Below are 12,536 nucleotides of genomic sequence, written 5' to 3'. Positions count from 1 at the left end.
TCTTAAGGTTGTCACTTCCATGTCTGGAACAAGACCCCTTTGCTCACACAGACTCAATTTGCCCAACATTGATCCTTCTCCAGGCACCAGGATACCATTAATTTCTCATAACTCTCTTTACTTTGCCTCATAGTGTTCCCACGATGCCTAATTATGTACTTGTACAATTAAAAGGATTAATATATAGTGACCACTGGGTAATAGTCTCTCCTTTCCTCAGACACTCACTCTCACTCTTGATTGGGAAAATTGGGGTCAGGAGCGGAAGCCTACCTAGTTAGCCTCTAGCTTTGCGCTTGCGCATAGTATGCGCCCAGGACAGTGCCTAATTAGCTAGTGAGTGAACACACTGACTCATCTAAACTTTAACAAGCTCGGGGCAAGCTATTTCATCACCCAGAAGGAATCACGTTCAGAGCCTGGTTCTTTGCCCATGGTTGAAAGGGCCAGATCTCGTGGCTAGATCTGAGCCACGAGACGTCTTCTCGGAGTGCACAGACCTCAAGATACAAGAGCTTAGTGGGAATCAGCGCAACTAAGCGACGCCGGCCCGCCCCGCTCTCAAAGAGTGAGGATCACAATCTGCTGTATATTCATAAGGGGGACCATAGGCCCGAGGTTCGGGGCTACCCAAACAGCGCCTGATTAAAAATTCCTCGGGTTTGAAGAACTCAGCGCCCCCTAATTTTATTCAAGTTCATAAAAAGCTTATGAAAGATGTTTTGTGCCAGATACTGAGGGACGAGCACCCAAAAATAGCTCCACTTTGGGCCTTTGTGTCAGGCGTCCGCGGCGGACAGCCCGATTCTGGACGGGGTCCTTGGGCCGCTCGACTAGAAGACGAAGGGGGCGTCTCCCCAGCTTCTGCGGCTTCGGTGGCGAGCTAAGGTGGAGGCAGGCTGCGGCAGCGACGGCGACAGTGGCGGCAGCGCCATGGTGGGGCTCGCAGGTATCGTGGCATCGCCCGCCTGGGCGGGGTGAGAGGTCCTCGGCGCGGCCGCGGCGCCATGTTGGCCCTCCGGGGTCACCTTAGGCGCCGCTTGGCCTCTCGCCGGGGCTTTCCTTCCGCGCGGCTGGGGGCGGGCGTACCCTTGTCTGGCGTCGGGCGACCGCCTGCTTCTTCCCAACCTGGCCCTTGGGGGAAGGGTCCCCTTCTCGTCCCGAGGGTGGGTTCCGGGGCTCCTGGCTATTGCTGTGGCCGGCAAGGTCAGCGAGCTCCCGGGATGGGACTGGGACAGCAGGGCGCGACCACCACCTCCTCTGCTGGGGCCCTTGGCAAGAGGCTCAGCTTCTGAGAGGCCGGCCACTCTTTCCTCGCCACTTCGGTCTCCTTCCCCCCCCCCTTTCCATCCCAAGAAGTGTGGGGATAAGGGAGAACCAGGTCCCCAACCCTCTCTTTGGTATCTGGAGTAATAGGGTGGCCATCTGCTTCGGGTCTCGGATCCTTCTCCCACCAACTTTTCATCGATTCTGGACACCGGTTCCCTCTCCTCTGGTGTGTGGGGAGTGGCCCTCAAGGGCAACAGAAGGAATGGAATGCCTGTCACACTCGCCTTGGCCTGGAAAGGAAGAATGGGGGGATGGGGACAATCGATTTTTTCTTCCTCCTTCCAGACCGCCTTTAGTTTCCTTGTAGGTCCCATGTCCCTTTTTACTTGGGAAACTGGGACCTGTTCTGGTTTATAGGTTCTTTCTGTTTATAGGTTCGGATCTTCTTTTGTCCCTTTCAGGGAATTGATGTATTGGGGACGGCTTCTCTGCCCTGCCTGACATGGTTCAACCATCCTGTCAGCCTTCTGGACTTCAACACCAAAGCCAGGACCCAAAAAAGTTTCACTTCTGTGCTCATGCCAAGTGTTAGAGCGAGCTTGATTGTTTCTTTTAAATCACAATTCATTAATGTCAAGAATTCCTATTCAGAGATTGGGTGTCTGGAACCTTGGTCAGTTTCCAGGGACCAGATCAATTCTGTGTCTGAAAATGAGCATCTTCAAGTTGCTGCCAAGACAGTTTACCTTCTTCTCTGTTGTTTCTAAGGGGAATCCGAGTCAGACTGCCCCCTGTTCTTGTTCTCTGTCTTTGAGACACACGCATTCCATTGCAAGCTTGTCACTGGGTGATCTACCAAGAGTGGTGGATTGCCTTCCTCTCTGTCTTCTGGCTCTGCCCTGAGAGTGTTCATGAATATGTATCCTGCTGTGGTATGAGCGCCATGGAAGGGGGACAGGATCATTTCCAGAAAAGGTTGTGGTGAGTGTGTCTCTGGAATGTGGGAGAAGTCAGTGGTCACCTGGAAAAAGAGACTTTGATAGACCAGTAGACAGAAAGACAGGGGGGGGGACTTTTCCTTTGGGGTGTTGGCTCCTGAAGAGATCCACTTTTGAAAGTAGATATCTAGTAACTGGCCAAGAGCAAGCCTGCTTGCCTCAGAGCCTCAGTGGAATGAAGCTATCTTTGGCTGACCCCATAGCCCAAGCCAAAAAACACAAACCCTGTCCTGTCCCTCAAAGGAATCCCTTCTTTCAGTCACAGCTCAGTAGCTCAGTCACTCTGCAGATAGAGGTAACAGTCACCTAGAACCACATCTCTAAAAATTTTGGTACTCTACCCTACTGAACTTGAACTAACTGGTCAGCCCAAGCAATAGCCTTCTCTAGCATTTGTCCCTGGAATCTTCATGTGCTGCGAGATTCCCGTAAAGCTACCCCACTTCCCTTACAACCCGTCTGCTCTGCCTTGGTCCCTGCTTGGGGGTGGCAGCCTCTTTAGGAAAAAGGGATATCTAGCTTTGTGTGCTAAGGGCTTTGCAATAAAAGAGCACACCCCATTGTTTTATGTGAGAATAAAATGTTTAAATAGTCTATACCTTGTGGAAACATTTTATAAATAAGACATACTTGGATCAGGCTTGCAGATGTGACTCAAGGATGGAGCATGAACATGTTCCTTCTGCTTTCTCTGGTGGGCTTAGTCTGCTGTCAAGACAGCAGAGTATGGAGTGGAAGAAAAAACTGCATAGTGGACATTACACATTTTAAGAGCCACCAGAGCAGCTCTTGCCTGGAAGTCCACCTAGCTACACCACACTCAGCACTGCTGGAGGAAAAAATACTTTCATCTGGAAAGCCCTGGGGTTACGAGTAGCCTCCTGGCTTGCGGGTGAAGGGACAAGATATGCTATGTCCAAAGTAGCCAGACTCCTTCCTCCCTGCTTTGGTCTGTCTTTGTGAACTCATCTAACTTGTACTGAGGTTAGAACATATGGGGCAATAGACTGACAGTGCCCCCTCTTCCTCCAAGTCTCCAAAGGGAGAGTCAGCCTTCATTGGGAGCCTATGTTGATATGTTCTCATGACTCAATGGGTTTAGTTGTGGCAAACCACAGAAATTTCCATTCACAAAGGAGGCAGGTGCTGACTGCAGATGAATAGCCCTGGGGTGAAGGACCTGACCTAACTTCAGTCCTCAGTAGCAGCTGTATCCACACTCCTGAGGAAGATGGAGTCTTAGAATGTATGTCACACCCAAGTCCCATGGAATCCTGACTGTATGAGGCTTCTGGACCTTAGTTGGGAACTAAATGCAACCTAAGCAGATTTGATGAATGGTAAAGCCAAGACCACACCAAGTTTTGCTCTATTTGCCCCCATAATTCCCTGGTGCTGAATGAAATTACAAGTATTTTCAAAAGTGCCAATGATTGGCCTGAAAATCAGACTCTCTCAGAGGATAGAGACATGATCAAGGTTCCAGGGGGTCAAGGTACTTTTGTGATGTGACAACCATGACTAAGGGATTTGAGGAAGTAGCAGGAGAGATACATGACCTTCCAACTCATTCCTTTAGTATTGACATGGTAATAGGTACAATGACAGGGGTGGATAAAACCAGAGATGTAGCTTAACAGGTGGCAGGACCATTTGGTGAGGCAGTCAGCTGACACTTGTGAGAAGAGCCATGGCTTACCAAGGAGGGGTACTAGGTGACCAGCCCACCCTCCCTGATGCAATGGAAGGGACTAGCAGCCATATAAGGCTGTTTAGGATATACTGAGAAAGATGGGGGGGGGGCGGTTCCAGCTAGAGGGTGGAAGAGCCAGGCAAGATGACCTTGGGTAATCCTGAGGCCTGAATCATTGAGCTGGGTGCAGGAGTTGCCAAGTCACGGCTTTGTCTAAGCCAGTGCCCCCTCTCCTACCCAGCAATCATTTCTTGGGGCTCTGGGGTGGAGTTCTGGGGTATAGCTTTATATTCTCAGATCATCCCTTGTGGTCCTCAGGATCCCATATAAAGGGCCATTCCCATTTTCTCCCCATCTTTCCCAAATTGAGAACCTGACATGGTATCTTATCTCAGGACCCATCATCCTGGGGAGGGGGAAGTGTCCCTTATTCTGGGACAAATGGATACCACTTTTTGATTGGGGATGAGCATAGTCCTTTATTTCAGGACAGTATTGAAATGAGGCAGGTGTGAGAGTCTTCATTCATTCATGTCTTCTTGTCCCCCCTCCCCTCTTTCCCAAGTGGTGGTGTGCCCAGCTTTAGAGACATGTGTGTGACACTGTCGCAAAAGAAACCACAAAGGAATTTTTGGTGCACCCCCACTGCCCTGCATGTGTACAACACAGGAGGGGTACATTTTTTTATTTTTTGTGGAGGTGGTCCCTGATCTCCAGGAGCTTACAATCTAGCTGGGGAGACACAACTAATGCACACTTAAACTAGTACAATTAGCGACTACCACAATATTGACCACAACTGCTGCATGAGACCAGGGATACCAAGATCAGTGAAGGCCCGGGGGTCGGAGAAGGCGTTTTGGTGAAAGTGGGATTCAGTTACTGGTTAAATAGGTCCAAATCAAGTGACACATTTTGGGGAGGGGCTTGAAAACGGGAGGGGGAAGGGGGAAATGAGGGAGCAAGGCAGGAATGTATGTGCCACAGGCACGGGACAGTGAGAGGGCCCCACTGAATTTCTTAACCCTCTTCCTCCCTCACCCACGCCCTCCAGTCCCGCTGTGTAGCACACAGTTGATGTTTTCTCTTCTGCATCGAGATTCAGGGCTTCCGCTGGTGATGTCAGAATGTCCATTCTGCTGGTTCGTGGGGTGTTGGATCTCTGGTAGGATCTCGTGTGGCTGAGATGGTGCTGTTCCGACTTGGTCCAGATCAGAATGTGGTGCCTACGCCCAGATCTCGAGAGTTTGCTCCCTTCTTCCCCCCTCCTCTCCCACCCGCTGGTAGTGGGACGGGGGCAAAGGGGCTGGGAAGGGAACTCATATCTTCATCATTTGTCGGTGCTGCTTCTCCGGGGGCCTACCGGCCCCTCACTGACCTTGGCAAGTGCTCCTCTGACGAGAGAGCACAGGAGACCCCCCATTCCTGCGCGGCACTGGCTCCCATGCTGGTCGTGAAGCACAGGAGCACCTGATGACACGGCCGCCCAGGGCTGGGATCTGGGGCCTCAGTTGGGGGCTCGCTGCCTGCGCTCCCCCAGCACCTGCCGCCCGGTCCGGGACACCGTGTGCGCCAGCTTCTGCAGGGAGTACCTGAACACCTGCGGTGAGAGATCCAGGACCCACCCTTAGAGAAAGACCTGTGACTCAGTGTAGTACTGCTGTTACTGCAGCGTGCTTATTAGCTGTGTGCCCGCCCCAGCCCCGCCCCCGGCCCCGCCCGCCTGTCCAGTGTAGCCTGGCGTGGCGGGCGCGGCCCAGCTTGTCCACGAGTCAGGGCAGCTGGAGCTTTTCCAACTGTGCTGAGAGCTGCATGGCTGCAAGCTTATTGGACCCACAACTTAGGTATACCTCACTTCTCGCAATGGGCTGTGTCCCTGGAGGATTTCGAAAAGCGAATCCTACCCAGTAAATGCAGCATTCCAGGAACACCTTGAAGGAAATATGCGATTCCTTTGGCAAAGGATTCTTTTAGTAGGGAACTCTTCCTGCAAAGGGAGCTCTCAGGGTAGATGTGTTTTGTGTGTGTGTGTGTGTGTGTGTGTGTGTGTGTGTGTGTGTGTGTGTGTGTGTGTGCGCGCGCGCGCGCGCGCCTTCTTCTAATTTGGCTTTAAGAAAAGCACTTTTACGCGCGCCCTCTCTTTTTCCATACAATGGTTTGCGCTTTTTGGGAAGCTCTGTTTCCCTTTCCATTTTTCCCCCCCGTGAAGGGCATTTTCCTCTAATTGTTTTATTCAAAGTGTGCATCCAGTTCTTTTTTCTGTCCCTTTGTCTCACTTCCAATGCTCTTTATCTAATGATTTTTTTTTACTACCAAGTGCCTTTGTCTGGTTTATTTTTCCTGCAATGCGTGTTTTCTCTATTACCTCCCCTTTATTTTTTCCCCTAATTTATTGAGATTTTTGTTGCGTTTTTTTTCCTGAAAGTGCCATTTTCTAACTTATTTTTCATCCCACCCCACAAGTATTGTATGTGTATATAGTGTATTTTAAAAGAAGAATTCCCGCAATGCGTAATTTTTTAAGGCGAAAATTTTCTGTGGGAGAACTGTAAAGTCTCGCAGCACACAAGTGCCCCGCCTCCCTCCTGGGATCGAGTCTGAGTATAGCGGGTGTTTCTTACCGCGTTGGTCGCGATCGTCCGCAGCGGGCGACCGCCGCACCCCTGAGTCTTTGTTCCCGGCCGGGCGCGGGCGCACTGGGGACAGGGTCTGTGCGAGGATGTGGGCACGGGAACGGGCAGGGACAAATAGTACCATCGCGGCACTTTGGTAGACGGGAATCGCGGCAATTGGGGTAGGATGGGTTGGGAAGGCGGCAATCGCGAAGGGATTATGGGTCCGGGGTGCGCTTCGGGTGCCCTTTCCCACCCAAAGCCCGGCATATACTCACCTGCAGCAGCACACGGAAGATGTACCAGCCAATGATGAGCAGTTCTGCCGAAGCTGCTGCAACCGCGGCCATGGTTCCGAGAGTGGGTGATCGAGATCGAGGGTTCGCCGAGGTCTGACGGTCTCGGAGTCCGCTGTTGGGCGCACTGCCGCAGCCGCGGTGGCCGGCCCTTAAGTACCCTCCTGCTACCTAAGTGCGCATGCGCTTTGGGGGGGGGAGAACTTGAGGAGCGGTGGTGGGGTGGGGGAGCACTCCTCATTCGCCAGGAGAGGGAAAAAAAAATCCGTGTGTTCTTTCCACACCGACCCCCACCTCCCGAGTCCGCTCGTAACACCCTTCCAGAAGATTCTGCTTTGCCTGCTTTAGAAATTCGGTGTAAAATGGAGGGAGTCATGGCTCTAGAGAGTAAAGTGAGGGTAGGAGTGCAAGCCTTTTGGTATGACACACCCAAGTCTGCAAATTCGAGTCGCGTAACCAGTGCCGAGCTAAAATATACCACCTATACGGTTGGGAAACCGAAGCTACGGAAGGCTATCTCCGAAAGCAAAAAGTATACCCTTTTCTCAGCACTCCTATTATTCAGTGAATTTTAACTACTAACTCTTTTTGTGAGAGTCCTTGTTGTCTACCACTTTCCTGGTGTTGCTTCCCCGGCTCTGTCTAGCAGGCGGTGGTGCCTGCCTGTGGTCCTCGAGCTGGACCAGCGCTCTGCTCTTAGTAGCTGAAGCAAATGTATCTCCTCTGGGGGGTGGGGGGATGTAGGAAGGATTGATGCGCTTTGTGTGCGTCAGAGGAGCGAGATTTATGGCGAAAAGGTCCAAATGTATTTGGAACTAGTTTTCTGCGGGACAGGTGATATCAGTCTCTCTCTTGTGCTCCCCTCCCCCAACCCCTAGTAGGTCTGCCTGAGTCAGGGGGGTTCTTTGTACCAGTTTGCTTCGCGGCAGGAGCACAGAACGGGATTTCGCTATAGCCGCCAAGGGTTATGTCTTAATATGGCTACTGTCGCCTAGTTTCAAAGTAAAGCAATGGCCCTTTCTTCATGTGATCTTATACATTTCTAGTGGAGCATGGTTAGGGTGGAAAGACCAAATTGCCATCAAGCTGCTTGGCACAGAGGCCAAATATATTTGCCACTATGTGGACAGGATATTAATTTTGATTAAAAACTTAGGGACCTGGTTCTGTTCGATGTCAGTAACAGATGAAGGTTTAGTGTTCCAAGTGTTGTGGTTTTGTGTGTGGGGTTTTTGTTTTGCTCTTAACATTGACTTTCAAAGAAGTTGGCTGATTTGTGCTAAATGATACTGGACTATTTGTAAAAAGCAAGCATGGCTCAGGTTGCCATCTTAAAATATTTGGTGCCACTTTACTGTGCCTTTCCATAGGTTGCCAGGATCTGAGTATCTACTGTCTGGCATTTCCAGGTTAGCAGTTCACAGATAACTGCTGTAATTTGACATACTCCTTGCTCTGGAGCTGCAGATGCAAGACAAGCTACAGAACCATTTCTTACCACATGGGGGCATAACACCAAGTCCATGGTTCCCTGTGGCAACCACAGGGCGGTATTGTGAGGTCTGGGACCTTTGAGGACGGGCTGCAGCCCCAGGAGGCGATACATGATCTCTGCTGGGCAGGGCCCAGGCAAAGCCAGTCCACTGTGGGGACCGTGCCCTCCTGGGAGCCCCCAGTAGAAGCCCAGGGAGGATACATCCCAGGAGGCTGTCTTAAACTAGTAATTTGGTTAGGAGTAGACACTCATGGATGGGTGGGGAGGAAAGGGCAATCACATTTGCTGTTGTTAACCATGATCCATTTTCCCAAATAAGTATACATTTTGTTCCTGTTTTTTGTTTGTTTGTTTGTTCGTTGTTTTTGTTTTTGTCTGTCTGTCTGTTCTTTGTTGTGTTGACTTTTCTCTTCAGGATCCTTGCTGCCTTGGTGATCCCGGGCTGACAGCCAGAGAGCACAGCGGCTCAGCTCCTGGAGAGAGAGTCGAAGAAAACGGAGGGCAGCCACCTGTGCCTGCTGGCTCCCATTAGGTCGGTTCCTGCAGCGGTGCTTGGCAGCCTTGGTGAAGGCCCTGCCCGGCAGAGATCATGTATTGCCTCCAGTGGCTGCTGCCCGTCCTCCTCATCCCCAAGCCCCTCAACCCCGCTCTGTGGTTCAGCCACTCCATGTTCATGGGCTTCTACCTGCTCAGCTTCCTCCTGGAACGGAAACCTTGCACAATATGTGCCTTGGTTTTCCTGGCAGCCCTCTTCCTTATCTGCTATAGCTGCTGGGGAAATTGTTTCCTGTACCACTGCTCCGATTCCCCACTTCCGGAATCAGCCCATGACCCTGGTGTTGTGGGCACCTAACAGCTGCCGAAATAGCTTTCTGAGGAAGCAGAAGACGGGAGGGGAGGTATTGACATAGGTCATAAAGCATTGGAGTTTCCAATCCTGCAGCCCTGCGGGTACCACATTCCTAATGGAGCCTTTTGGCCTGTGATGTTTTATCCTTATAATGTGAATAATGGCACTGACCGGTGCTTCTATTGTAGTGTCCTGTAGTTGTGGGTGGTCTTATGGTTGTGTATTCTGTTACCATCTGGGTCCCGGCTGACGGATTGGCCCACCCCTCCTTGCTCATCGTTTGGGGAGTCTCCACCCATCCTGGTCAACCACCCTTGGTATGACCTGGGCAGATACAATGCTAGTCTCATTGTCACCTCCATGACCCTTCCTCGTCAGGATCTTCCTCCGTCCCTCCTCAGTCCCTTTTCCTGGTTTCCCCTTGGTTCTCTCCCACCCCTTTCCTTTTGGGGGAGCACCTGTCTAAGACAGGGCTTGTTTTTGCACTTATCTCAAATTTGAAGAGATTGCTGACGCCCGAGAGCCTCGCTTTTTCACCCTTCTTCCCCTGTTGAGGAGGTGAGACGGAATCATGTCTCAACTGCTCATTGCCCACAAACCTCCAGTATTTTCTTCTCTGCCTCATTTTTAAGAAAGAAGCAATGGAGAGACATTTTTCTTTGACCTGGGTGTCTGGGCTCTTGCCTTCCAGCCCAGCCTCTCTCCCTTTGCTCTTCCTCCTGCCTCTCTCAGTCGTCCTAAGGGGGCCGCCTCTTGTCTCCAGTGCATGCTCTTCAGGAGGGATGGAGGTATGCAGTATTCTTGTAGACCCAGTGGTCCCCAGCTGAGGGAATGGGAAAGTATTATGTGTTTCATAGCAGTCATGATTCCCTTTGATAGGTGTTTGGGTATTTTTTGATGTGCTCTGTATATGTGCACGCACGTGTGTGAGAATGTGTGTGTATGTGTGTGTACACGTACAAATACATGTGTATATTCCTTTTGAAGAAGCTTTACTGAATGTGTTCTGATTTTGAGGTTTAATAATAGTAGCTAGCTGTAGTAGGTCCCACTGCAGTTTTTATTTAGCATGGGGATTGCAGAGTGACCAGCACAGTGGACTCCAAGGTGGTTCAGACAAGACCCAGGGAGCAGTGACCATCATCCTCCCGCCAGGAGCCTCTTCGTTCCTGCGCATGTAGACTGTACACAATGAAGAATACACAGGAAGACTTGATGACTTGGTACTTGTTTTATTTTCTCTGCGCTTCAGTAACAAGTATTGGCAAATGAGACTTTCTCCTGGCCCCTACCCTCTAGGGATCAGCATGGTTGTTCTTCCATTCGCAAATGTCCTTTCTTGTGTTCCAGTGAGGGTGGAGGGCCAGGTCCCGAACTGGAAGTACATCTGGGGAGTGGGACGTCGAGGCCACACTTGTGAAACACTCGGACTGCGCTTGTAAAGCTTTTTTTTTTTCTGGTGTGTTCGTTCTACAGCTGTTTGAAATGTTTAATAAAGCTTTATAAACTTTACTTCATGGTTTTATGTGGCTGCAGTCCATTTGGGTCATGGTGTTGGATTTCTGAGTTGGTGGGGGGACAGGGTAAAACACAAGGGGCTGAGTCCTTGGCGCCAGAGTACCTTAGCTAGAGAATTTGATCTGTTCTCTGGAGAGCAGATGGTGGGGCTGGGGGAGGGGCGGGGGCAATCGAGGCAGTGAACAGGAGGGAGTCTGAAAGTTTTCAGAGAGGAGACATTTGTACTTCTCAGCTCCCATGGCTTACTGCCTGAAACTATTTGCTTCATAGAAGATTTGAGTAATGGATCCCTTGATAAACAACTTAGGATGACTGGGGCTCTAATTATCAAGGATTTCTATGGAGTCACTTTTGAAGTAAAAATAAGTGAAACCCCCCTCATGGCATTTCAACTGCAAAAATAAATAAGGCTTGCCATCCACTCAGCATATCTTAGGTGATAGCTAGAAGCACAGGGGGTTCAGTCCTTTGCTGTAGATGTACACTCGTTAACTGTGGCTGTGACCTGGAACACTCAGTTGTGGTAGCATGTCAGGGCCCTGTGCTGGGCATCCACGTCCAAGTCTCCTCCCTCTGAAAAAGCACTGCCTGAGAAATGGGAGCTGTTGTGAGGGCTGCTAAAGTAATGTTTGAGGATGGTTTGGTGACTTTAGGAAGTTCATGTTGGCCTATGTAGACTTTTCCTTTATTGTGGGAAAGCTGTATGGATTTACTCTTTCTTGCTCTTCTGCCTGTCCCCGTCCGGTCCCCCTCCCCCAGTTACTGGCATTGCTGGTCCATGCTTTGCTCTTCTCGATTACAACTTTCAAAAGAACCAGGTGTCATACCTATAATCCTAGCACTCAGAAAGCTGAGGCAGGAGGATTGCTCTGAGTTCTAGGCCGGCCTGGAATACAAAGTGAGACCCCATCTAATACAGAACAGAACAAAACAAAGTTACCAAAGATGTGTATGTTTTGGAGGGGTTCCCTTTGAAAAATTGTGGTGACCATTCTTGGGATGTCTTCTCTGTCTGCTTTGTGTTGTTCTTGCCTGTTGAAGTCTTTGCTGTGTGTAGCTGTTGTGATTCTGCAGAACTTGACAAGCTGAGGAGCTGGGCATAGCAAAAAGCTAGTTTTTTCAACAAGCACAGAGACCCTGTGCTAAGCTTGCTGGAGATTTCAGTACAAGCAGGCCTGACACTCCAGGACCTCCTGATTCTAGCCTTGTGGGGAGACTTAGCAAAACAGACAACTGCAGATTCCAAAAAATAAACCAAACAAGCAGAGGCTTTTGAGTCCCCCTCCTGTGGAGGCACCTGGATTGTAAATGAAGCCAAGATCATTGCTTATTTTGCTCTCCCTTGGAAAGCAGCTTTCTGTTTTAGATCATGTGCTGAAGAGCCACATATAACCCTCCCTCCAAAAGATTTGTGGTCCTTCCCGTAGGGTGCTGATAGCCCATTCTTCACAGGGTGCTTACCACATGGGGTTCTGTCTGCCCACAGGGTTCCCACATCACCTAGGATGCCACCCTTCTCCCCAAACTATCTCCCAGGAAAACAAAAAGAACATACTTCCTGGGCAGAATGAAGGCCACTAGGCCTTCGGGCCTCACACTGCGTCTCTTTAAGAAGATGTCCTGCTTCTGCTGTCAGTTCCTGATAGGTAAAGTGTGGTCTTTGGAACAAATACAGTTTTCCCAGCCCTGTCTTCCCAACTCCTAGACTCCTTTGGAGCCAGCTGAAGAAAGTGGCTGGACTGAGTGGTGTCAGGGTACTTTGGGAGCCTGTCCACATGTGCTTTGATCAGTGTACCATGTGCTCT

General features: G+C 50.4%; 2 protein-coding genes across 6 annotated transcripts; one reads left to right on the top strand and one right to left on the bottom strand.

The window, feature by feature from the left end:
* Window positions 1-405: 405 nt before the first annotated feature.
* On the top strand, window positions 406-10,725 carry LOC101833715 (BLCAP apoptosis inducing factor). 2 transcript variants are annotated; one of them, XR_005871696.1, is made up of 3 exons: window positions 406-568; window positions 784-949; window positions 8,779-8,956. XR_005871696.1 is itself a non-coding variant. In XM_005084590.4 (2 exons), exon 2 carries the CDS (start codon window positions 8,953-8,955, stop codon window positions 9,214-9,216), a length of 264 nt encoding a protein of 87 aa, XP_005084647.1. In that variant the 5' UTR covers window positions 829-949; window positions 8,779-8,952; the 3' UTR covers window positions 9,217-10,725. The 2 variants fall into 2 exon arrangements, 1 of the variants encoding a protein (XP_005084647.1); XM_005084590.4 differs by lacking the exon at window positions 406-568 and having other exon boundaries at window positions 829-949; window positions 8,779-10,725.
* On the bottom strand, window positions 4,589-7,015 carry Nnat (neuronatin). 4 transcript variants are annotated; one of them, XM_021235624.2, is made up of 3 exons: window positions 6,851-7,015; window positions 6,582-6,669; window positions 4,589-5,560 (listed from the first exon to the last, which is right to left on the bottom strand). In XM_021235624.2, the coding sequence occupies exons 1-3, from the start codon at window positions 6,920-6,922 to the stop codon at window positions 5,331-5,333; spliced, it is 390 nt and encodes a 129-aa protein (XP_021091283.1). In that variant the 5' UTR covers window positions 6,923-7,015; the 3' UTR covers window positions 4,589-5,330. The 4 variants fall into 4 exon arrangements, with proteins under 4 accessions (XP_021091283.1, XP_012979485.1, XP_012979486.1 ...); XM_013124031.2 differs by lacking the exon at window positions 6,582-6,669 and adding an exon at window positions 5,816-5,891 and having other exon boundaries at window positions 6,851-7,013; NM_001281938.1 differs by lacking the exon at window positions 6,582-6,669 and adding an exon at window positions 5,811-5,891 and having other exon boundaries at window positions 5,314-5,560; window positions 6,851-6,943.
* Window positions 10,726-12,536: the final 1,811 nt, after the last annotated feature.

Source organism: Mesocricetus auratus, unplaced genomic scaffold, assembly GCF_017639785.1.
Source record: "Mesocricetus auratus isolate SY011 unplaced genomic scaffold, BCM_Maur_2.0 Super-Scaffold_100028, whole genome shotgun sequence".
Lineage (NCBI taxonomy): Eukaryota > Metazoa > Chordata > Mammalia > Rodentia > Cricetidae > Mesocricetus > Mesocricetus auratus.
The sequence above is the reverse complement of the archived record's forward strand: the minus strand, read 5'-3'. Positions and strand labels throughout refer to the sequence as shown.

Excerpts from the sequence above, each read along its gene's own strand:
- Nnat (XM_021235624.2), bottom strand. The coding sequence starts at position 6,922 with ATGGCCGCGGTTGCAGCAGCTTCGGCAGAACTGCTCATCATTGGCTGG. Across the intron at positions 6,670-6,850 it reads TCTTCCGTGTGCTGCTGCAG|ACCCTGTCCCCAGTGCGCCC; the intron begins GTGAGTATATGC and ends ATCCTCGCACAG. Across the intron at positions 5,561-6,581 it reads GGACGATCGCGACCAACGCG|GTGTTCAGGTACTCCCTGCA; the intron begins GTAAGAAACACC and ends CTCTCACCGCAG.
- LOC101833715 (XM_005084590.4), top strand. The coding sequence starts at position 8,953 with ATGTATTGCCTCCAGTGGCTGCTGCCCGTCCTCCTCATCCCCAAGCCC.